We start from the raw sequence: 25,706 nt of genomic DNA on the forward strand, positions 1-25,706 counted from the left end.
AACCATTCATCTATCAATGGACACTTGGGATGCCTCCATATCTTGACTAGTATAAAGAATGTTGCAGGAAACATAGGGGTGCCTATGTCTTTTTAAATTAGCATTTTTAGTATTGAAATCGTATTTTCTTTGGATAAATACAGAGTAGTGGGATTACTGTGTCATATGGTATTTCTGTTTTTAATTTTATGAGGAAACTCCATGCTATTTTTCACAGTGGCTGCACCAGTTTACATTCCCACCAACAGTGCACAGGGGTTCCTTTCTCCACAGCCTCACCGACACCTGTTGTTTCTTGTCTCTGACAGGTGTGAGGTGAGAGCTCACTGTGGCTTTTATTTGCATTCCCCTCCTAAGTGAGGTTGAGCATCTTTTCATGCATTTGTTGGTGATCTGCATGTCTTCTTTGGAAAAATGTATTACTTTTTTTGCCCATTTTTTCATTGGATTATTTGTGGTTTTTTGGTGCCAAGTTATATTAGTTCTTTATATGTTTCAGGTATTAACCCCTTATTGGATGTATCATTTGCCAATATCTGCTCTCGGTTGGTAAGTTGCCTTTTTGTTTTGTTGACGATTTCCTTCACTGTACAAAAAGTTTTTATTTTACTGTAGTTTAATTTTGCCTTTGTTTCCCTTGCCTCAGGAGATGTGCATAGAAAAATATTTCTATGTCCAATGTCAAAGAGATTATTGCCTATGTTTCCTTCTAGGAGTTTTATGGTTTCAGATCTTTAATCCATTTTGAATTTATTTTTGTGTATAGTCTATGAAAATGGTCCAATTTCATTCTTTTGCATGGCGCTTATCCAGTTTTCCAAACACCTTCTGTTTTAGTATATGTGCTGCTGAAGCGAGCACAACACCTTTTGTTGAAGAGACTATCTTTTCCCATTGCATATTCTTGCCTCCTTTGTTGTAGATTAATTGACACATAAGTTTGGGTTTATTTCTGAGCTCTTTATTGTGTTCTACTGACCTGTGCATTTATTTTTGTGCTAATACCATACTGATTTTGATTACTACAGCTTTGTAACATATTTTGAAACCTGGGATTGTGTTGCCTCCAGCTTTGTTCTTCTTATTCAAGATTGCTTTGGCTATTTAGGTCTTCTGTGGTTCCGTACACATTTTAGGATTATTTGTTCTAGTTTTATGAAAAATGCTGTTGGTATTTTGATAAAATTTGAAGGTCTGAAGATTAAATCTGAAGATTGCTTTGGGTAGTATAGACATTTAAACAATATTTGTTCTTTCAATCCATGAGCATGGAATATCCTTCCATTTGTTTGGGTCATCTTCAATTTCTTTCATCAAAGCTTTATAGTTTTCAAAGCGTAGGTCTTTCACCTCTTGCTTAAATTTCTTTTTAGGTGTTTTATTCTTCTGGTACCACTGTAAATAAGATTGCTTTCTTAATTTATTAATTATTATTAATTAATTTCTTAATTGCTTTCTTAATTTCTCTTTCTGCTATTTCATTTTTAGTGCATAGAAATGCCAGAGATTTCTGTATATTAATTTTATATTCTGTGACTTTACTGAATTTTTTTTCAGTTCTAGTAGTTTCTTTTTTTTTTTTTAAAGATTTTTATTTATTTATTTATTTGGCAGACAGAGATCACAGGTAGGCAGAGAGCCAGGCAGAGAGAGAGGAAGGGAAGCAGGCTTCCCGCTGAGCTGAGAGCCCAATGCGGGGCTTGATGCCAGGACCCTGGGATCATGATCCGAGCAGAAGGCAGAGGCTTTAACCTACTGAGCCACCCAGGTGCCCCAGTTCTAGTAGTTTCTTGATGGAGTCTTTAAACTTCTCTATAAATAGTATGTCATCTGCAAATAGTGACAGTTTAACTTCTTCCTTACTAATTGGGATACACTTATTTCCTTTTTCTTGCTTGACTGCTGCACGTATGACTTTTAGTATTATTTTGAATAAAAATGGTGAGAGCGGACATCCTTGTTTTTTTCCTGATCTTAGAAGTAAGGCTCTCAGTTTTTCACCATTGATCATAATGTTAGCTATAGGTTTTTTAAAATATACATTTATTATGTTGAGGTATATTCCCTCTAGCCCCATTTTATTGAGAGTTTTTTTTTTTTTATCTTGAATACATGTTGAATCTAGTCAAATGCTTTTTCTGCATCTATTGAAATGATCATAGATTTTTTTATCCTTTCTCTTGTTAATGAGATGTATTACATTGATTGGTGAATATTGAAACACCCTCCGAATCCTGAGAATATATCCTACTTGATCATGCTGATTTTTAAAAATGTATTGTTATTTTTAGTTTGCTAATATTTTGTTGAGGATTTTTGCATCTATGTTCATCAGAGATATTGGGCTGTAGTTTTCTTTCTTTTTTCCTCTTCCTTTTTTTTTTTTTTTTGTAGTGTCTTTATTTGGTTTTGGTATCAGGGCAATCCTGGCTCTATAGAATAAATTTGGAAGCTTTTATTCCTCTTCTGTTTTTTTTGGAATAATTTGAGAAGAATAGATATTAACTCTTCTTTAAATATTTGATAGTTTCACCTGTGAGTCCATCTGGTCCTGGACTTTTGTTGTTGGGAGTTTGTTGTTGTTAGGAGTCTTTGCTCACTGATTCAGTTTCATTTGAACAAACTGTAACCAGTTTGTTTACATTTTCTACTACTTCCTGATTCAGGTTTGGAAAGTCATATATTTTTAGGAATTTTTCCATTACTTTAAGGATGTCCAATTTGTTGGTATATACTTTTCAGAATACTCTCTTATAATCCTTTGTATTTCTGTGGTGTTGGTTGCTATTTCTCCTCTTTCATTTCTGATTTTATTTGATGCCCACCCCCCCACACACACACACTTCATGAGTCTGGCTAAATGTTTATCAGTTTTCTTGATCTTTTCAAAGAACTAGCTCTTAGTTTCCTTGCCCTATTCGGGTTTTTGTTTTGTTTTGATTTTTTTTGGGGGGGGGTCTCTATTTCATTTATTTCTGCTCTAATCTTTGTTATTTCCTTTCTTCTACTGGCTTTTGTTTTTTCTAGTTCCTTTGGGTGTAAGATTGGGTTGTTTGAAGTTTTTCTTGCTTTTTGAGGTAGGTCTGTACCCCTGTAATCTTCCCTCTTCAAACATCTTTTGCTGCATCCAAAGATTTTGGACCATTGTAATTTCCTTTTCATTTGTCTCCACCTATTTTTTTTTCAAAGATTTTATTTATTTATTTGAGAGAGAGAATATGAGAGTTGGTGGGGAGGGGCAGAGGGAGAGAGAATCTCAAGCAGACTCCATGCTGAGTGCAGAGCCTGACATGGGGCTTTATCTCACGATCCCAAGATCATGACCTGAGCCAAAATCAAGAACTGGAAGCTCAACTGAGTGAGTCGCCCAGGTCCCCCTGTCTCCATGAGTATTTTTTTTTATTTCCTCTTTGATTTCTTGGGTGATCCATTCATTGTTTAGTACCATGTTACTTAGCTTCCATATATATGTATTCTTTCCAGATTTTTCCTGTGACTGATTTCTAGTTTCCTATTGTTATGGTTGGAAAATGTGCATGGCATTATTTCAATCTTCTTGGATTTGTTGAGCAATAAGAAATTAGAAACGTTAAAAATGTTTGTTACAAAGGGATTGTTTATTATAATATCATTTAGTACCATAAGCCCAAGAAAAAGGATGAGGTTAAACTCTCCTGAAAGAAAAGGCTGTTTGTGATACATTGGTAAGTTAAAAAAACACGTTACAGAATATAATGCATGTTATCAACCTATTATATAACACATGCAATAACACATAATAAAATAATGTAATATATTTATCATATATATGCCTGTATATGCATTTAAAAATGACCAGAAGGTTGTGCATTAATAGCCTGACCTCTGAGGAATGGGATTGTGTGTGGGGGGTAGGCTTATATTTTCTACTTTACATATTTCTCTTTTGAAATTTTGTAATCATACTTTTTAAAATAACACATTTTAAGCTTCACTTATACAGTTCTTAGTTTAATTTTTTTAAAAAATATTTTATTTATTCATTTGTCAGAGAGTGAGAGAGAGAGAGCACAGAGAGTGAGGCAGAGGGAGAAGCAGACTCCCTGCTGAGCAGGGAGCTGACATGGGACTCAATTTCAGGACCGTGGAATCATGACCCAAGCTAAAGGCAGACACTCAACGAACAGAGCCACCTAAGCGTCCCTACAGTTCTTAGTTTTAAAACAAGGAATTAAAATGTCATCATGGGGTCACGTGGATGGCTCAGCTAACCGTTTGCCTTCAGCTCAGGTCATGATCCCAGGGTCCTGGGATCGAGTCCTGCATTGGGCTCCTTGCTAGTTAAGGAGTCTGCTTCTCCCTCTGCCTGCCTCTCCCCCTGCTTGTGCTCTTTCTGACAAATAAAATCTTTAAAAAGTAATTTAAAAACTAAAACAAATGAATAAAAATTATTGCCAAAGTAGCTAGGAAAAAAAATCTCAAACAATAATACTTCACTCAGTGCCACACACAGAAAGGATTCAGTAAGTCATCTGATAAACCAACACTCCTGCTGTCAAAGAAGCCAAAGCTGAGAGAACCCCAGGACCCCTTAGTATCTGCAGGTTCTAGCTGTCACCTTCCAGATCCTTGCTTTCTGAAGGAGATTCATTGAGACTGAGAGATTAAAAATCAAATCTCTATTTAATAACCACAAGAGGTTATTATTTATTTATTTATTTATTTATTTTTAAAAAGATTTGACTTATTTATTTGAGAGAGAGAGAATGAGAGCATGAGAGGAGAGAGGTCAGTGGGAGAAGGAGACTCCCTGGTGAGCAGGGAGCCCGATGTGGGACTTGATCCCGGCACTCTAGCATCATGACCTGAGCCAAAGGCAGTTGCTTAGCCACTGAGCCACCCAGGCACCCAAGAGGTTATTTTTTAAAAGCACAACATACTTGTCATTTGTTTTTAAGAAATTTTTATTAATGATTGGTTTTTAATCTGTCGTCTTTAATAAAAACAGGCAGATAGTTGATGTAAAAGCAGTCCATTATATATGAGAAAAACCCTGAAATAAGATTACTCTTGATGTAGTGGGAATCACATTTTTTTTCTATTTAAAAAAGAGACCACTCTTTCATCTCTTAGATCCACTGTCTAGTATTAGGTAGTCAGCCTAACTCCTTTCTGTTAGTTTTTATCTTTGAAGCTCAAAACTCTCTAAACATCTCTGGTACCAATGATCATGGGGTTAAAATTTCAGATATCCTGAGATTCAAGAGAGGGTCACCTTTTGTATGGCACAGTATCTTAAGAGGTTATGAAAAGGGCAGAAAGTACAGAGTGTCTACTCCTGGTGGACATAAGAACTACACAAAGGACAGAATCAAGCAAGAAACTACAGAATACTGTTGCACTGTTTGGGGCTGATGCAGTGGGAGAAGCTAGAGAAAGCTTCCAAATGTTGAATTTCATAGAACTAACCTCTTTGTCCTTTGGAGGACTACCGGCTTCTTAAACTTCATCTCTAACTGCCAGCTCACAGGCGTACGTGTTGACAAGGTCTTAGGCCTTTCCTGTGTAAATTAAGTTTGCTTTGTATTTACTCTCAGGGAGGTAGCCTTGTTCCCCTCGAAGCAGAAAGAAAAGAAATAAAATATCTTAAGAAGAGTGGCTTTTAGAGTATGTGTATGTAAGCACAGAAGTTTTTAAGAGGCATGGGATGAAAAATGGATTTGTTAGAGCTACATTAATCTTCTTGAGAAAGACAGGTAATTAGTCTCGTTCATTTGAGCGCTGCTAATGTCAAACCAATGTTTTTAATATTAACAGAATTGAAAAATGTGAAATTAAGCTTTGATGCATTGATTCTAAACTTAGATTTACATTGTTGAGGTGCATACATCTTTGGCTGGAGCTCAATTATTCATTTCATTTTGGTTTTCTGGCCAATCACTGCTTCAAATTGAATGTTCTGTAAATGATTTATAGCCGCCAAGGCTCGTTCAGGAAGAAATCTGTATAAAAAAAAAAGATGAAAAATTCTCAATTAAAAAATTTTTGACACGAGAGTTCTTTTTTGTTGTCCGTTAAAATTTATGGAGAATTATCTAGTTTGCATTTAGTCTTCCTGTGTTCCTCCTTTTCCCCTTCACACCTACCCCTCTCTCTTTTGTGTGTGCGTGTGTCTTTTAACACTCGGAGTTCAAATACTGTGGACATATAAAGAAAGCACTGACATATACTACTCTTAAGACCTTCTCATATTAATGAAATACTAAAGGAGATTTTATATGATAAAGATGTGAAACTGAAGGGCTGGACTTATTGCTGAAACTGTCAATGAATCCTGAACGGAAGCATTCACAGAAGGACTGCCGAACCTACATCCCTTCACTTCTCCTTAAATATTTACTATCTGTTACATACCTTATAAGAAGCTAGACCAAGGTACCCAGCTATGGCCTGAGCAGCTTATTGCTGAGCTAAGAGGCTAAGAGGAGGCAATGAATGAGAAATACCAGTCTTCTCTAATTAAGGGCTATAGCTGTGAGGAGAATTCATGTGGGTTAGAATAGCGAAGGAAAACTTCAAAAGTGTTCAAGGATGAGTAAAGATTTGAGTAGACAGATGAAAGGAAGAGCGTATGTGTGAATTTAAGAAGGAAGGTGTAACACATTCTGCAAAGAAAGTCATATAGAAAATCATTTTGGTGTTGACTAATTCAAGATTTACATCCTTGCCTGGGGTTGGATGGATAGAATAAGCAAAGGGGCAGGGAAGTTCTGGCTGGGAGAAAGACAAGTATAACTATTTAATTATTCTCACAAAGAAACCTCCATGCTAGTAACTGCATCTGCTCACAACATCGTCTATCTCTGTAAAAGGAATATGTGAAGAAGGTAAACGGTAAGTCCCTGTTGCTGTGTAACCATCATGACAATTCCACAATAATATCAAAGATTTTGAGACTCTTGTTTCTTGTACAAGGATACCTATTCTCCAAACCTGACAGGATGACTATGCTTAGTATCTTATTCATAAGAAAATATGCTATGATTTTGATTTCTTTCAACATTAACATGACCCGTTTTGAGCCCCAAGAGAGGAGGAATCCCATGAAACTCCTTTCTTACATTTGCTTAGCAACAAGACCTTTAGTCAACCCTTGAGATGATGTTACCATGAGGCTGAGGTTATGCTAACTTAAGTTAGTCTATTTAAGCTAAAATGGAAGATTGAAATTGATGTAGCAATGAAGTTTGTCCCTGTTGTTGGATTGTTCCATTCCAAGGTAGCACTGTTTATGTGGATTGCTTTCAAAATGACCCAAGGCCTCGTGAAGTTAGCATTGTTATCTTCTCATTGATACAATTTTAGTCAATCATAAACTGTCCTTCAAAAGAAAGCTGAGATTATCTCCTCTGGGTAAATATTCCTATCTCTTCTTAGCACATTTTAAAGATTTTCTTTAATTTTTAAGTAATCTCTCCACCCACTGTTGGGTTTGAACTCACAATCCCAAGATCAAGAGCTGCATGCTCTACAGACTGAGCCATCCAGATGCCCTTTTTCCTAGAATGTTATGCAAATTCTGCTTCCTAAGCCTTTAATATCTGACTTCTGCATTGTTGTTGTAGTTGTTGTTTTTAATGGCAGGGGCTTCACTTGTCTTCTGGGATTATTAGGGTATGCTTAGAAAGGAGGTATTAACACCATCTACATTTTCTATATGGAAAACCTGAGGCCACAGAGGTTAAATAACTCATCCATGGTCAAAACACTCTAAGTGGTAAAGCGGTTTTTAATCTTAGGTGGAGCCTTCATTCTTAATCACTTTATTATATTGTATTCCTTTAAAAACAATCTTTGCTTTAGTTAGAGCAGCCTCCAGCAGAGATGATACGGAAATCATAGAGGTGACAGAGAATGTCATTTAAGTACTGAAAAACAAAAAACTACCAACCTAGAATTCTATACTCAGTAAACATATCTTTCAAAGCTTAGGACAAAATAAAGAATTTGTTAAACATCCACAAAGCAAAAGAATTCACAACCAGCAGAACTTCTCTGAGAAAGTGTTAAAGGATACTCTTCAGGCAGAGGGAAAATGAAACCCAGTAGAAGTCTGGATCTACACAAATGAATGAAGAGCACCAGAAATGTTAACCACATGGATAACATTTAAGATTTTACCTGGTTATTTAAATCTCTTTAAAAAGATATTGACTGTTTAAACAAACAAAAACTACCTAATGTATGTCTTTTAACATATGTAGAATTAAAATGTATGATAATCATAGCATAAGTCAGAGGGGAAAGATAGAAGTATGCCATTGTAAGGTTCTTAGACTATACAGAAAGTGGTATAATATCATTTGAAGATTGACTGTGATAAGTTAAAGACACATACTATGGATTCTAAAGCAATAACTAAAGTAACAAAACAAAGAATTATAGTTAGTAAGCCAAAAGATGAAATAAAATGGAAACATGAAAATATTCAACTAAACAAAAAGGAGGCAGAAAAAGAGAAAAGGGAACCAAGAATAAATGGGATAAATAGAAAACAAATAGCAAGCTTTATATCTAGATTTAAATCTAACTATGTCAATATTCATATTAAATCTAAAGAGTCTAAATACCCCCAATTAAAAGGCATAGATTGCCAAATTGGATTAAAAAAAAAAACTATATACTGCCTACAAAAACACATTTCAAATATAAGGAGACAAATAGGTTAAGAGTAAAAGAAAAGAACAAGATATACTAAGAACATTAATCTAAAGAAGCTGAAGTGGGGGCCCCTGGGTGGCTCAGTGGGTTAAAGCCTCTGCCTTCGGCTCAGGTCATAATCTCAGAGTCCTGGGATTGATCCCCACATCGAGCTCTCTGCTCAGCAGGGAGCCTGCTTCCCCTCCTCTCTCTCTGCCTGCCTCTCTGCCTACCTGTGATCTCTGTCAATTAAATAAATAAAATCTTACAAAAAAAAAAGAAGCTGAAGTGGCTGTATTAATATCAGTAGATTTCACAACAAAGTATATTTCCAGGGATAAATAAGGTTATTTCCAACATGAGTAGCTCATTCATCCAGAGGACATAATAATCCTAATTGCTATGCACATAATAACAGAACTTCAAAACACAGGAGGCAAAAATGAAAAGCAAAGAAAATAGACAAATTCATAATTATAGTTAAAGATTGAGGTTCCTTTCAATAATTAATAAAATAGTCAGAAAATAACACTATCAATTTGATCTAAGCTGACATTTATAGAACACTCAACAATAAGGAATACTCTCTTCATTCTTTTTGGGTACACATGGAACACTTACCAAAATAAACCATTTTCCAAACTTAACCTTGTCTCAATAAATTTAAAATATATCACTAAAAAGTAATTAAATTAGAAACCAGGAAAATTTCCAAAAGGTAGAAACTAAAAATTGCATTTCTAAGCAACCCATGATACAAAAGGGAAATCAGAAAGTATTCTGAACAGACTATAAATGAAAACATAATATGTTAGAAATTGAGAGACAGAATTGAAAATAGTACACAGAGGAACTTTATAGCATTAAGTGCCTATACTAGAAAAAAAATAGATGAACTCAGTTTCCATGCTAACTAGAAAAAGAAGGGAAAATTAAATGGAAAATGTCATCATAAAAAGAAATAATAAAAATCAGAAGTTAGTGAAATAGAACATACAAAAAATTAAAAAAAATACATAAAAAAATTGGGGCACCTTGGTGGCTCAGTGGGTTAAGCCTCTGCCTTCAGCTCAGATTATGATCTCAGGGTCCTGGGATTAAGCCCCATGTTGGGCTCTCTGCTCAGTAGGGAGCTTGCTTCCCTCTCTCTCTCTTTGCCTGCCTCTCTGCCTACTTGTGATCTGTCAAATAAATAAAACCTTTAAAAAAAATAAACCAAATGCTAGTTCTTTGGAAAAAAAATCAATAAATTGATAAACCACTAGATAGACTGAAGAGAATAAAAAATAAAAAATACAACAAATTACCAATATCAGGAATGAGATGTTCTAAATATATTAAAAATACAATAAGGGAAGATTATGAATAAATTTATTCCAATAAATTTGACAACTTAGATGAAATGGACAAGTTCCCTGAAGGACACACATTACCAAGAACAAATAAGTACCCTGAATAGCCTTATAGGTTTTAAAGAAATTAGGTTGTAGTTAAAACTTTTCTACGAAGAAAATAGGCCCAGGTGGCTTCACTAGTGAATTCTACCAAAGTTTAAAGAAAAAATAATGCCAATCCCACAGAAGCTCTTTTGGAAAAGGGAAGGGGAGGGTATACTTTCCAACTCATTCTATGAGGTCAATATTATACTGATACAAAATCAGACAAATACATTACAATGGAGGGGTAATTTATTCTTTAAATTTAATCAGCAAAATGTACCATATCAACAAAGGGAAATGAAACTGAAAGGAAATATGATCTTAATACAGTTAGTAAAAGCATTTGATAAAAACTCTCATCAAAATAGTAATAGAATAGGAGGGAACTTCCTAAACATGATAAAAAGCATCTATGAAAAAACATCTACAGCTAATGTTATACTTAATTGTGAAATACTTAATACTCTTCTCTTAAGCTTGAGAGGAATACTTGGATGTATGCTTTCACCAATTCTATCTGAAATTGCATGTAAAGTTCTAGCCAGTGCAATAAGAAACAAAATCCATACGGATTAGAAAAGAAGAAGTAAAAGTGCCTTTATTTGCAGACAATATGATCATCTGAAATAATCTGTAAAAAAAAAAATCTGTTAAAATCTACAAAAACTACTAGAAATGAATTTTGCAAGGGTGCTAAATACAAGATCAAAATGCAAAAATCAAACACATATTAGTAACAAACAATGGGAAATAAGAAATTTTTTTAATGCCATTTGCAATAGCATCAAAAATATTAAAATTTTGGGATGCATCTGATAAAAGGTGTATAAGATCATATGCTGAAAATGATAAAATGTTGCGTAGAGATATTAAAGAAGGTAAGAGAAAAAATAGGAAAGATATTTTATGTTCTTTGTTTTCTTGGATTGGAAGACTCACTATTGTTAATGTCAATTCTTCCCTGGTTGATCAATAGATTCAATGCAACTTCCATCAAAACTCCAGTAGGCTTTTAAATAGACCCTTTATTTTCAGCTATATTGCATTTTCTTTAAACTGTTTTTCCTTCAGTTGGAATGGTCTCTAGCAAAGATTAAAGTGAGATGGTAGATGCGGTAGAGAAAATGAATCATTCTTTTTTGGGGGGACTGAATATGGCAGTAACAGAGAAAACTTAACTGTTCTCCACAGCAACTTTCACAGCTGAAATACTCTTCATCATAATGACAGCTCCATTGGTGTTTTTAGCATTTTAGATGTTTTGTACTGTACTTACTTTTCTAGTATTATATAGATATTGAAATATGATGGAACAAAAATCATCTTCTTATTGGTAAGTATTCCGTCTATCAAGCTTCTTGCAACTGTATCTGTCTCCAAGAGAGGCCACAGCCTGTGATAAGAAGAAAAAAGGTTGGTTATTTTTGTTGTTGTTGCTTTAATTATCAAAGGCAGGAAATTTAACTTATCATTATACCAAATTAGGATTTAAAAGGTTCTAGGATTCACTGAAGAAATGCCACCTGCTCCCACCTGCCCAACACATGACATGGGGACGTTTTGTTATCACAATCTTAAACTTTCCCATCCACTGGGCATGTTTAATGGCTCACTCCCTCAAAATATCAAAAGGGTGGAGGGGCGGCGGGTGGCTCAGTTAGTTAAGCCTCCAACTCTCGGTTTCTGCTCAGGTCATGATCTCATGGTCCTGAGATGGAGCCTCGTAATGGGCTCTACTCTCAGCAGGGAGTCTGCTGGAGGGTTTTCTCTCTCCTTCTCCCTCTGCCCCTTCTGTTCATGCTCTCTAATAAATAAACAGATCTTTAAAAAATTTATCAAGTGGTGAAGAGGAATTAGATGACAGAGGTGAAGACATTCCAGGCAAGGAAGAATAGTGGGTAGGATTATTTTGGGGACAGAAAGGAAATATCTGACATCTTTCTTCAGGGCTTCCGGGATACAAGGTTATTGCTAAGCATAATTTGTTTCTACTGGAGTTATCCCATAAAGCTGGATTATTGTTGTTGTTTTGAGATTTTATTTATTTGTGTGAGAGAGAGAGCGTGAACATGTACAAGCAGCAGGCTGGAAGGCAAAGGGAGAAGCGGGCTCTCTCCTGATCAGAGAGCTGGATGTGGGACTCGAACCCAGGACCCTGGGATCATGACCTGAGCCGAAGGTTGCCGCTCCACTGATTGAGCCACCCAGGCGTCCCAAAACTGGATTATTTTGAAGGCATCTAATTCTTGCAGTCCACCTCTGAACTGCCTATGTTACAATTTAATGAGAGTTCAAGACACACACAGGGAATATACTGCATTCTGGAGGCGTGACCTTGTACATACTGAAGACTGTGTATGTGAGTTCCCGAGAAGCATTTATAACCACAGGCTCAGAGTGGAAGACCCACTAGTGCAAGATGATGACAAGAAATTAAAATATAAATGGACTGAAAGTGTTACATCAAAACTAAGAAGTCTGGGCACAGGCTGAATGGAAAAAGGTAGAAGAGCTAAGTTGTAACTTCTTTTCCTGACATGTTCTGTGATTTACTCCAGATTATTATGGGATGGAGGTTTCCGTGGCATTGAGTAGCAAGTCAGCACAGAGTAATATAAATCAATACCTTTCTAAATTATTGGGTTCTGCCTCTTCCCTCCTTGAGTTTTCCTTCCTGGTTTCTCTTACCCAGTGTCTGAGCCAAGCCTGATATTAGTATATAAATATTTTAGCCTTTGCCAAGGGGATTCGGAATCCAGCTTTCTGCGTCAATCTTCAGCATTGCCTATCAGACCCTAAGGGTCACTCTCAAGCCTCCACACTCTCTGGGGTCGCATTAGCCTTACTCTTTTCATCTACCCTGTCTTCCCCACCAGTGGACCTGGTACTCTTGGCACACTAGTCCTGAATGCTTACCAAGAGGGTTTTATTTGGCCCAATTTTCTGTTTAAGCAAACAGAGTCCAGAGTCCCAGTCATACCATGGTATTTAGTTAAATACTGTGTACTTGACAAGTGCCTGTGGTCTAGCACTATTAAAAACTGCCCTGCCTGCAGGGGACCACAGCTCCAGGGGCCACACAGCTAATCCGGAGCTTTAAGTCAGTGGCTTCAAAGGAGGCTAAGTTTTAAGGAGAATTTGTTAGCTCTTGTGAAGGAATCTATTGAGGACTAGTTCCCCTTTAGTACCAAATTGGCTTCAGATGAGCAAGCTTAGTGTCTTTTGTTAACCTGCAGCAGAATATATACCAGAATCGAGGCAAATCTGTGAGAGTATCTGAAGGTTAGGGACTATCTCCTTACCTTTCTGCCTCCCCCCACCTTTCAGGACCATTTTCTCCTCTCTTATGGTTTCAAATGCTCCCATACCAGAGATAAAGTTCTCATAGAAATTCATCTTGATAAAAGGGTTAGGGGCTCAATTTATTGCTGCTCCTAGGAGCATTTGCATTTTAATGGAGGACAAGGAGGTAATGGTGATCAAATGCTGTGGTTATTATTTAATACATCAGTGTTCTCCAAACCGGTCTCCAGACTTACCTGGTAGGTATAGGTATGCTTGTAAAGCAAAGCAAAGCAAAACGTCTCATTCTTGGAGCTCATCTCAGTCAGAATCTCTAAGGAAGACCCACAGAACATTTATTTCCTATGGAAACCCAGGTGAGGATTCTTAGGATCAGAGCAGTTTGAAAAATGTTGGAGTACTTCATGCTAGCACCGTGGCAGATGGAAAGGGGGTGTATACTTGTACCTTTCCATAGTCTGAGGAGGACAAACCATGAATGGGCAAGGGGGATGTTACACAATATCCATTTTAGGGGTGGGGCTTCTAGGAGAGGACACTCTTGACATCCCTGAGCACACCTCTCCAGCCTGTCCCACCCCCCTCTCATTCCCTCTCGGCACCTGAGTGTGTTGAACCTTTCACCTGGACTCAAATAAACACCCCATTGCCTAACTTGTTGGCAGCCGGTAGCCGGTCACTCCTGCTAGTCTTCAATGCATTTCCCCCCTTTATTCATCTAATTTCAAACTGAAAACTTAAAGGCAGTACAATATTAAGAAGAAACATTTTTCCTTTTTCATTTTTTCCATATTTTCCTCGGTTGATCCATCTAAAGATTTCTTGTACAGATTTCATATCAATTTCTCATGCCATATTCTCATCCTAACTTGACTTAGACCTCACCTTGTGCTTGGGTTTTTGGTGAACCCAGTATTCACAAAAACTGGGCAGAGACATGAGGTTTTGATTCCAGTTTTCCCCAAGGTTTCAAGTTCTGATGTCAGAGCTCTATGGAAGCCAACGGCAGCAAATTTGCTGGCACTGCAAGAGATTTACCCACCATTATTACTAGCTTTCTGTAAGAAGGCAACGCTGATTTGGTTTGAGAACAGGTAGAAGCCAACGTCCTAAACCTCCCACTTGGTCATCAGTTTTCATCTACGTTTTCTTAACATGATTTTACAGAATTCTGAGTGTACCAATTTCTTACTTAGCAACAATAGCAATGGAATGGATTCTAGTAATGTATTAACTGACTTACTGCTCACATTTCTACCCTAGTGTAAGGTTTTCTGGTCAGGCTGTTTTCTGATCAGTTTTAACTGTTGTTTTTATTTTGAAAAGGTATGAAACAGGAAAAACATACTTAGAAAAACTACATAACTATTATTTACACTGCAGCTTCTGTGGGACTCTACACATTTCTCCTTTCTTGCTAAGCGAGTTCCTAGTTTCTCTCTTGACCTTAGAGGCCACTTTGGCTTCTTAATTTCATTGTGAAAATCTGGAGTAAATGAAAAGACTTCAGGCGGCATGGGGGTGCCTGTGTGCGCAGCCTTCAGCATATCACTTTATCTTCTTTGATGTCCTGATTTTTAAACAAAAGTAATAAAATATAGGGCTGACTTGAGGATTAAATTGTTTGGCATATGCCTTATAACTTCATTACCTGTAAGAATCTATATAAATGTTCATTGTATTTTCGAATCAGTTGACAATAAGAACAGTAAAATTAAAGGCCAGCTGCTTTCTTAAGGGAGAAGTGAAAAAGGAAAAGTATTAGGACATTGGATTTCCACGTTTCTAAACATTAAAACAATAGTGAAATGCCAATAGAGTATTACCCCCACCTTAAAAGACCACCAGAGACGTGAGTCAAAGCCAATCAGCAAGGGTCATTTATTGCAGGTTCGAACCTGGACCTCTGCGCCCCTCGTTGCCGATAACGCCGAGAGGTCCAGAGCTGGGTCGGTGCAGGATTTTTATAGACAGATACAAACAAGTTTCGGGTGGGGCTGAGCTGATTGATTGATAGTTTGAACAGGCATACTTGGCGTCAGTGGATTGGGTCAGGGGACCCCGCCCGAAAGCAGACAAAGCAATCTTACAGAAGCAGAACTGGCCGGTTAGCCCATGCATGCGGGGGGAAAAAAGCACTACCAGGATATTGAAGGCCTGGTTACTTATCAAGTAAAGACAATTGGGAGTCTCCTGGTGGAATGTTACATTCCTGCTATCAAGCATCCTTGTTAATGAGATTTAGGTTTAGAAGAAATTTAACTTTATTTACTTTTCCTTCTACCTCCGCCTCCTTCGGTGTTTTATGGAGGGGAGGGTGACATTAGGGCTATTGATAAGGTAACTTCTTTGTTGTAAATCTCAAGGACATTTGCAAACCAAGGGAGACTCCTGTCTTGCAGGATTGTGATCTCAGCAAGTTAACTATTTATCATTTTATGGCAGTCAGGGGTGCCTGAGGAATGCTACACATACGGAGGGGAGCGGGTGAAGGGGGGGTGCAAGGCGCCAGCTTTTGCTTTGTCCTCAGCCAGCCTCCTGCTCCTTCAATAGCAAATGTTTAATCTGTGAAATTCTTATATTTTAAGACAGCAGAGGCAGCTTGAAACAACCCTTATGTGTGTGCAATGACCCCTGACATTAAAATTTAACTATAGTGCTACTTTCAGTGTCAGAAGTAGTTTTGTCCATGACTCAGTTTAACCTTGATCATGATGTCCAGGTACATAATAAATCTATTAATTACCCATACCCTCCCACTGAGACTTACGTGTTGCCTGTTATAAAAAGAACTGGACCAACTGTTAGCAAGTTTTTCAATGAGGTCTATATGAAGCCGAAGTAAGGAAAAGAGATACCATTGAAGGAATTTACAAGAAAAAGAGATTTTTCAAAGAGTATATCCTCGGGGCCCCGCAACCTTTTCTCTTAGGTCTACCAAGGGGTAGACCATGCAATGTATTATCTGCATCTTTTAATCAGCTAGAGGCTCAGTCCCTCTCTCTCTCATACATACACCATCTTTCGTGGCACAAGCACACTGGAAAATGTTTTGGTCCAGGGCTCACTCTGGTGAGCTGATCTTGGGCCTGCAGGTGATGGCACCCATTTATGTTCATTTGGACTACTGTAGGTTTTACTTCTTAGTCTGTGAGTCCCTGTTTCTTTTATCAACATGAACTCTTTCCAGGATACAACGGAAACATACTAGGCATTACATTTCATTGCTTTACAGAGGAGCTTTCAGAAATCTAAATGATACAACCAGTTTCACTGTTTTAGGAGGAGTCATTTTAAAAGTTTATTCTAGATTACTATGTAAATTCTGTAAATAACCCTGCAACAAGGATTGGAATCTAAGGTCTAATAAACCCTTAAAAGACATCATATATATATATATATATGTCATTGCTGGAAAATATTACTTACCAATATGGGATAAGATAAGGAATCACTCCGTGGCCACACACTGAAGCCACTGTGACAATGTGGCCATGATTTCTCTTCATCATGGGTGGAAGAAGTGCTTTTGTGATCTTAAAGATCATTGCAGAAAGAAAAAAACAAACAAACATGGCACAGGTATTAGGTTTCTAAATTAGGTAGTTTTCTTTTTAAGAAAAAATAACATTTGAGACAACTTTAAAGATGAAATGAAATACGTGTTGATATTCCATGATCACTTCTATGTAAATGACAGAAATGAAAAAGATTGAAATGTATTTGTTTAAGCTGGCATTGAGGGCTGTGTACTAAATATCACATGCTAAGAACTCATTTTAATATGCCCCCTTCTTTCTTGGGGGGCCTGGGAGGCTCGGTCAGTTAAGTGTCTGACTCCTGATTTTGGCTCAGATCACGATCTCAGGGTCATGAGATGGAGCCCTTGTTGGGTTCTAGGCTCAGTGCAGAGTGTGCTCGAGATTCTTTTTCTCCCTCTCCCACTGCCTCTCCCTGTGCTTGTGGGCTCCTGTACACTCTCTCTCCCTCTCTCTCTAAATAAATACATTTTAAAAATCTTTTTTGAAAGGTTTTTATTTATTTGAGAGAGGGAGAGAGAGAGACAGAGACAGAGACAGAGACAGAGAATGAGTGGGGTGAGAGGCAGAAGGAGAAGCAGGTTCCCTGCTGAGCTGGGAGCCCAGTTGGGGGCTTGGTCTCTGGACCTTGGGATCATGACCTGAGCCCCAATAAACCCCAATAAGCCCCAGGTGCCCCAATAAACAAAAATCTTAAAAACAAAATTCCTCTCTTGTCCCTTCAGAAGGAATCAAGTATCTCTTTTATGGATAGGTCAACTGAATAATATTAAGGGGAAAATTTAGTGTTTTCAGAACTGAAAATATCCCCTACGGTAATCTGGTATCATGTAATCTTTTTTAATCTTTTCTTTTTTTTCTTTTTGTTTTGGAGCTTTATCATTCTAATTAGAAGAATTGAAACCTTGTGTTACTGTATCAAGTTAAGTAAAAAAAGCTGAGTTTTGTCCTATCCACAATCATGGTCTATTATGATTATATTTAGTATCTCCCTGTTTGTGACATTGTGTATTATATGTTGATGTTACAGGAAACAGAAAGCCATTCTTTGTCTCCAAAAAGCTTTTGCTGTTTTGTGAGAAGTATCGGTATTTTACGAAATAAACACACCCTACGGACCCTATAGCAAATTCTCACAGCCAAAACTGCCAAGCCAAGCCACTCCCAAATTTCTGACCCACAAACTCTGAAACGAAAACAAACATTTATTATTGCTCTAAGCCGTTAAGTTTTGATATAATGTGCTATGCAGCTATAGATAACTAACACATGAGGTCCTTAGGTAGTTTGGGGGGCATAATAATCAATCCTCACTAGCATGTGTGGGGGCTGGGCAGATGCAGGGGGGGACACATCTCTTCCTTCTCTTACAGAATCCAGATTTGCTCTAGGCTCTAGGCTCTAGATTGAATACTGGGGCACTGATAAATCCATGTAAATGCTTTCTACAAACTCATAGTTCAGTTTCTCTCCCCCCTCCCCCCACCCAAGATTTTATTTATTTGACAGACACAGCGAGAGAGGGTACACAAGTAGGGGAAGTGGGAGAGGGGGGATGCAGGCTTCCCGCTGAGTAGGGAGCCCAGTGCGGGGCTCGATCCCAGAACCCTGGGATCATGACCTGAGCCAAAGACAGCTGCTTAACGATTGAGCCATCCAGGCGCCCCTTCTGGTCTTCTGATAACCAATTATAAGAGGTCTGTAGAGCCATTTATCTAACTTTGTCATGGATCCAGAGTTTGTCTGAGTCCTGTGCAGAAAAGTTCCTAACCCCTATATACATTCAAGTGTGATTTACGTTGTCCTTTCAGTTCTAAAATTCCATGGTAGGAGGTCACAAATGAATGTATATCGTATATATTTCCTCTAAAGCACTGAAAAGATGTACACTGACAACCCTTAGCAAAGCTCCACAAATATATTGAGCACCCGGTCCATCCAGGTCATGTTTTGTGTCAGGTTCTGGTGTATAAGACATACCAACTAGCCTACATTCTGGTGAGTTGTGTCCCTTCAAACTCCATGCCCCTCTGTCAGAGACTCTCCCACTCAAATTAATTTGGTGATTCTTGATTTAAGGCAAATATAAAGGTGTGAACTTAACTACACCTAAAGAGGAGTGTGAGATATCCACACACCAGAAAGTTTTCTCATACTCACCCAAAAATGTCCCAGGATGTTGACCTCAAAAGTTTTGGTGATCTCTTCATCCTTGGTACTAAGAAGGTCAGCTGGATATATTGTCCCGGCGTTATTCACCAGGATGGTCACATCTCCCACTTCTTTCTTTACCTTTGAAATGGAAAAAAACCAAAACACATTCACTGGATGTGTTACAGAAACTCAAAGTTTTGAAAAAAAGAAAAGAAACAAAGTTTCAGGGCTGAAGTCATTCAGGGATTAGATTCTTTATTGCACTCCATCAGGTCTCTCAGAGTTCAGGCAGGACAAAAACTTGAGTCAAAAAGTGGATGTCGGGCACCTAGGTGGCTCAGTGGGTGAAGCCTCTGCCTTCAGCTCAGGTCATGATCTCAGGGTCCTGTGATCAAGCTCCACATCAGGCTCTCTGCTTAGCAGGGAGCCTGCTTCCCCTGGCAAAGTCCCCACCCCCGCCTGCCTCTCTGCCTACTTGTGATCTGTCAAATAAATAAATAAATCTTAAAAAAAAAAAAAAAAAGTGAATGTCAAGGAAACACTGTCATAAAGCTAGGAGAAACTGTTTTTTCGACATCTAAGTAATCTTGGTCCTACCACCTACTAGCCATGTGACCACGGACAGCCTAACACCTCTGAACCTCAGTTTGCTTATCAGTCAAATGAGGTCAATAGGGTTATTGGGGAGATTAAAGCCTGCAGTCATTTATCAGTGTGCTCAGTTCATTGTATTTGATATCTACTCTTTTAAACATTGTCATATTATTAACATCACATTTTCTATAGAAGCCTAGGTTACCAGCAACATAAATAAAATCCCTCAGAGAAAAAAACTGCAGATAAAAAAAGGAATTAGTGCCAAAGTAATAGGACTAAAACGAAACTAGAAAGTGATCCTTTCTCCTGGGGATAAAACTCTTCTCTGTCACTCCACACCACTGCTCAAACTTCTGAGCACAAAGAAACTGAACCTAATATTTAACAATAGGAATAGCCAGAGTGAGTGGATTCTATGCAAGGAGGTAATAGATGTCGTTCCTTCTTCACAGCCTCCTCAGTTGTAATTGAATCGGGCCACCAGAAAGAAACTTTACATTTTCCATGTCAATGGATACAAAATCACTTGAAGAAATGTGTCATCTGAAGTCTCACCTGCTTCACAGAGTTATAAATGTCGTCTCGGTTTCCGCAGTCCACCACATAGGCATGGGCTGTGGCCCCCAGTTTTCTGCATTCGGCTGCTGTTTCCTCAACACCGTGCTGTAATCGGAAAGGGTAAGCGTAGAAAGATGTAGGTCAGTTAGGGGACAAGAGTGGGAGAGAAAGAACTGGAGAAGAAATGTCTCTAAAGATTAAAATTCATGTCCAAAATGCCTCCTCGTTTGTAAGAAAGTTTCAGGAGAGACGCTGCTTGCCTAATGTGCAAAGAGATTTTACCTGGCTTTTCTGCCAGCCAGTGCTCCCATCCGTCACGTGTTTTCACCTTGTTTGGCTTTATTCTCAACAGCCGTTCTTTGTCAAAGCGGGGGGGGAAATCCTTCATGTTTTTCTAGCTTTTTATCTTGGGTTAGAGGGTTCTCCAGGAGGCAGTTTTTCTAAAGCAGACTACTCTCACAGCTAGAACACGCTTGAAAGATGTTGCTCTTGGTGGGGTCATCCATGGAGATGTTTGAGGACACGAGAAAAGAAAACTCAGCTTTTCATTTTACATATATTTATTGAGCACCAACCATATAATAGGTAGGAAAGCAATTCTAAACGATGGTAATTTTAAAGTCTATGCCTCTGCCTGTCACAGTTTTCTCGAGGATTCTAATTGAACCATCTCAGAGGGAAGGAGAAAGAAGGATCCTTATTTGAGGAAGACTTTTATAGGGAGACAAACCACTCTTGAGGATATAATCTTGTGGGCCAGTGTTCTGGAGTGAAAATAGGGGAGGGCCCTGGATAGTCTCCTCAAGTTTGCAAATGTAGTAACTTTGTGGTAACTTTTAACTATTCTAGGACATGGAGAGGGAGAAACTTATTTTCAGCCTGAATTCAAAGACCTTCTTCCTAAAATAAAATTGTCCTGTTGTTTCTCGACCTGCATTTCTGGAAAATTAGAGTTCTTTTCAAGTTTTGACTTCTGTTGATTTTATTAAAATTATAAGGTTTTAAAAATTCCACTTTTTCGGGGGCGCCTGGGTGATTCAGTGGGTTAAGCCGCTGCCTTCGGCTCAGGTCATGATCTCAGAGTCCTGGGATCGAGTCCCGCATCGGGCTCTCTGCTCAGCAGGGAGCCTGCTTCCCTCTCTCTCTCTGCCTGCCTCTCCATCTACTTGTGATTTCTCTCCGTCAAATAAATAAATAAAATCTTAAAAAAAAATTTCCACTTTTTCCTCTCACAATTTATAGACTCTTTGTGATTAAGAGGCAAGGACACCTGAAAGCCCTTTTCTCACAATGGGTTGCTAGTTGTGTGGCTGTAGCTGGGGCGGGGGGGGGGGGGGAGGAGGGGAACAGTCCCTGAATGAATGACAGGTGGGTTCCCATAGCCAGCCCTGTCTCCCTGGGGTCCTTCATGTTCCAATACTTCAGGCTACGCCCCAGAGCAGTAGCCTGGAATCCCAAAGAAGAGACCTGAACAGAAATTAGGGCACGTAGTCATAGTCAATGTCCCCTCATAGTCTTTTGGGAGTTGCAGAGGAGTAAGGGAGGACAGGTGCTCTTTCCCCCGTTTCGGCTTCAGTTGGTAGCCTGCTCATTGCCCAGTTACAGGAACCATGCATTCTCTTGTCTCTAGATTCACGGTCAGTAGAGAGCACTGGTCACCAGAGCTTTCCTCAGAGGCTCTGATTGAAGACTTAAAAATTTGTCAGTCTTACAACCGAGCTATAGAACTACAAAATGTAATGCCTTGTCTTTTCGTAAGCAAAATAGTTGCTTTAGCTTCAACTCCAGCTTGCGTTGTTTACTCCACTTTCCGGAGTTTTCCTAAAGCAACAGTTCAGATTGAGTGAGGGAAACTGCTAAGATGATTCATTAGGTCAGGCCAAAGAAGCCAGCCATAACAAAAAGGGAGTTGGGACCTTCCACAGGTAAAGAAGATCTGAGTTACATTTGTAGCCCTAGAGTGAATCGTTTAATACCTTTAATGTTTAATCATAAAATTCAAGGATTCAAAGAAATCCTGTGAGGTGAGGCAACTCGTCCTTCAGGCAGAATCTTAAATAAGTCAAATTTTTTTTTGTCACTGGAACTTTTTTTTTTTTTTTTAAATCTTTTTTTTTTTTTTTTTAAGATTTTATTTATTTATTTGACAGAGAGAAATCACAAGTAGATGGAGAGGCAGGCAGAGAGAGAGAGAGAGAAGGAAGCAGGCTCCCTGCCGAGCAGAGAGCCCGATGCGGGACTCGATCCCAGGACCCTGAGATCATGACCTGAGCCGAAGGCAGCGGCTTAACCCACTGAGCCACCCAGGCGCCCTTGTCACTGGAACTTTAAAAATGTAATTAAGTGTGAATTCTCTCCCCCAAAACGCACATCAGGAAAGATCCAAAGGTTAGATTTTATCAAGTCTTTTTCATGGATTTATACTTAGTTCTCTTTTTTTGATGAGTGCTTGAGAACAGCAGACAAGTTTTCTCAATTTAAATTCTTGTCCTCTTCTAAAGACTGCACTGGAATCTCTTCAAGGACCAAACCAAAGCCAAATCACTTTCATGTACATCAACTCATCTATTAAATGCCTGGGTCTGTTACATAGAAGTGTGTCAACTTTTCCTTGTATAGTATCTTTAGTGTCTGGAAAGAACCAGAGAAGAACTACTTTTCTAAGTTCAAGTGACCTTTCTTTTTAAAGATTTTACTTTTAAGTAATCTCTACCCTCAGTGTGGGGCTTGGACTTAGAACCCCAAGATCAAGAGTCACGTGCTTCATCGACTGAGTTAGCCAGGTGCCCCCAAGTGACATTTCTGAAAGCTTTAAGAAGCAGGGGCCAACTGGACATGGTAGCAAAGAACATCAGAGAGTAGTAATACGACGGCAGTTAAGATCTCACTGTGATTTGTGGAAAACCTGATTCTTAAAAAAAACTTTACAGTTTTTTTAATCTTAAAACCCTGCAACATTTTTCTGTGTATATTTTCATGGCCTTAGCAGAATTCACAAGTTTAGGGGAAATGATACGAAATTTCAGTTATTTCAGTTTTGAGTAGCTAATATGGTGTTTACAAATAACAGTACAAGAAAAATATGAATGCTCAAAAGAAAGCCCGACTCACTGGTTGTGGATTTTATTTAACATGACTAATGTTTACTATGGCCGAGCATTCACTTGTTTAATCTTCTTGCCCGGGAGTCCACAAACTATTGTGCAAATTGCCAGAGTAAATATTTTAGGATGGTGTGCATGTGAGGGAAGGCACTAAGAGATTCTATCATATGTTCTTCTTTGTTTCTTTATTTGTTTTTGCCTTCTTTGACATGCTTTTAACAATGTAAAAAACATTCCTAGGGGCGCCTGGGTGGCTCAGTGGGTTAAAGCCTCTGCCTTCGGCTCAAGTCATGATCTCAGGGTCCTGGGATGGAGCCTGCTTCCCCCTCTCTCTCTGCCTGCCTCTCTGCCTACTTGTGATCTCTCTCTCTGTGTCAAATAAAATTTTTTAAAAATCTAAAAAAAAAAAAAAATCTCAAAGAGAAGGAAACGGCACCTGGGAGGATCAGTTGGTTAAGCATCTGCCTTCAGCTCAAGTCATGGTCCCAGTGTCTTGGGATTCAGTTCCGCACTGGACTCCTTGCTCAGCGGGGTGCCTGCTTCTCCCTCTCCCAACCCTTCCCCACTGCTCATGTTTGCTCTCTCTCTCTCTCAAATAAATAAATAAAATCTTAAAAAAAAAAAAGGAAACGGGAAAGCCTGGACGTAGCCTGGCTCCGAGTCCATGTTATCAACCATGCCAGATATCATGGCGTTTAAAAAAAAGAAAAAATCACTGCTTAGTTCTCAATTATGTTCCCTTTGTCAAACCATCCCAATACATATGTAGAATATGGCACTGGAGAGTTTATTAAACAATGAAAAAGAAAAATACAAACATATGCAGTTGCTAAGGTAAATAATTTTTACAACACATGTCTTACTTGTGACTTCAAACGATGGGCACGTGAGTGCGTTACCTTATTAATATCCCACAGAACCAGTCGGCTCTTCCGTTTTGCAAATCCATACGCAGTCCACCTCCCGATTCCATGCCCGGCTCCTGTAATGAGAACGATCTCCCCAGCCACCGATTTTCTCCTTCGGGGAAAGAAAACCTTCACCAGTGCCTCCAAGTAGGAGTAGATAATGGTGAGCAGGAGCAGGAGGAGATCCAGGATAATATTCATGGCGCTGCTCTGTACTCTTCTCCTCTGGCTCTGTCCTCTAACGCCAGCAGAGAGCCACCCTCTCCACAGAGCTCCCGGGAAGAGCTGTGCTCCAAGGGTGGATAGGACTGGCAGAAGTAAGCCAGATTTGCTGCAGGCTTTGTCCACGTGTTCTAGTAGATTGGAAACACCTGAGTTTGGAAGTGATGCAATTGTTACTGAAAGCTTGGCACAGGGACACGAAATCCTGGAAGAAGTGTTCTTTGGACTGGCTTACTGAGAAGCAATTGTGTGCTATGTTGCATAGGGAAGTTGCCCCTCTAGAAATAATTCCAGAGAGAGTGCATCAGCTAATGGTGTTTTGCTCATCTCTTGGTATCTCTCTGTAAACCAGTGTGTGTGTGTGTGTGTGTGTGTGTGTGTGTGTGTGTGTGTGTTTAACTGAAGGAAAAGGAGAAAGGAGAGATATTATCTTTAGGAGACTTAAATATGGGCCAACCAACCCTGGTGTGATTCATTTATTCAGGAAAGCCCAGCATCAATATTTCTGTGAACTACTTATTTTACAGAAGGTGCTAATTTCTCTGAAAACCTCTTAAGTTTGGAGGAGATTGGAGGTTCTATAAAGCAATCAGTTCCCTCTGTGATGCTATGGGAATGGGCATTAGCTCCGGAGCCAAGACTGCACTTAAAAGTGGTACAACTTGAGGGAGCCTGGGGGGCTCAGTTGGTTAAGCGACTGCCTTCAGCTCAGGTCACGATCCTGGAGTCCTGGGATCGAGTTCCGGATCAGGCTCCCAGCTCCACAGGGAGTCTGCTTCTCCCTCTGACCTTCTCCTTGCTCATGCTCTCTCTCACTGTCTCTCTCTCTCAAATAAATAAATAAAATATTAAAAAAAAAAAGTGGTACGACTTGCATTTGGTCTTAGCCAAAAGCCCGAGAAGCAATAAAAGTGGTATGACTTCCGACACCGCCAGAGTAGAAACAACTTAGGTGTCCGTGAACGGATGAATGGATAAACAAAATGTATTAGAAATATACAAGGGCATATTATTCCTTTCTAAAAATGAATGCATTTCTGATACACGCTACAACATTCATGAACCTTCCGAATATGCTAGGTGAAATGAGGGCCACAAAAGGACAAATATTGCATGACCTCAGTTAAATGACCTAAATTAGTCAAATACACAGGGACAGAGAGTTTGGAACCTTGGTTATGAGGAAATACCATTCTTTCTTTG

General features: G+C 38.8%; 1 protein-coding gene across 1 annotated transcript; it reads right to left on the bottom strand.

The window, feature by feature from the left end:
- Positions 1 to 5,166: 5,166 nt before the first annotated feature.
- On the bottom strand, positions 5,167 to 24,622 carry HSD17B13 (hydroxysteroid 17-beta dehydrogenase 13). Its single transcript, XM_032332830.1, has 7 exons — positions 24,273 to 24,622; positions 20,267 to 20,374; positions 19,121 to 19,252; positions 16,851 to 16,957; positions 14,307 to 14,444; positions 11,395 to 11,511; positions 5,167 to 5,981 (listed from the first exon to the last, which is right to left on the bottom strand). The coding sequence occupies exons 1-7, from the start codon at positions 24,480 to 24,482 to the stop codon at positions 5,891 to 5,893; spliced, it is 903 nt and encodes a 300-aa protein (XP_032188721.1). The 5' UTR covers positions 24,483 to 24,622; the 3' UTR covers positions 5,167 to 5,890.
- Between the last annotated feature and the right edge of the window lie 1,084 nt (positions 24,623 to 25,706).

Source organism: Mustela erminea, chromosome 2 (genome assembly GCF_009829155.1).
Source record: "Mustela erminea isolate mMusErm1 chromosome 2, mMusErm1.Pri, whole genome shotgun sequence".
In the NCBI taxonomy this organism is placed as follows: domain Eukaryota; kingdom Metazoa; phylum Chordata; class Mammalia; order Carnivora; family Mustelidae; genus Mustela; species Mustela erminea.

Coding starts and splice junctions, on each gene's coding strand:
- HSD17B13 (XM_032332830.1), bottom strand. CDS start 24,482: ATGAATATTATCCTGGATCTCCTCCTGCTCCTGCTCACCATTATCTAC. Junction 19,253..20,266: donor TTTATAACTCTGTGAAGCAG/GTGAGACTTCAG, acceptor TCCATTTCAAAG/GTAAAGAAAGAAGTGGGAGA. Junction 14,445..16,850: donor CCTTATCTTATCCCATATTG/GTAAGTAATATT, acceptor AATCTCTTGCAG/TGCCAGCAAATTTGCTGCCG.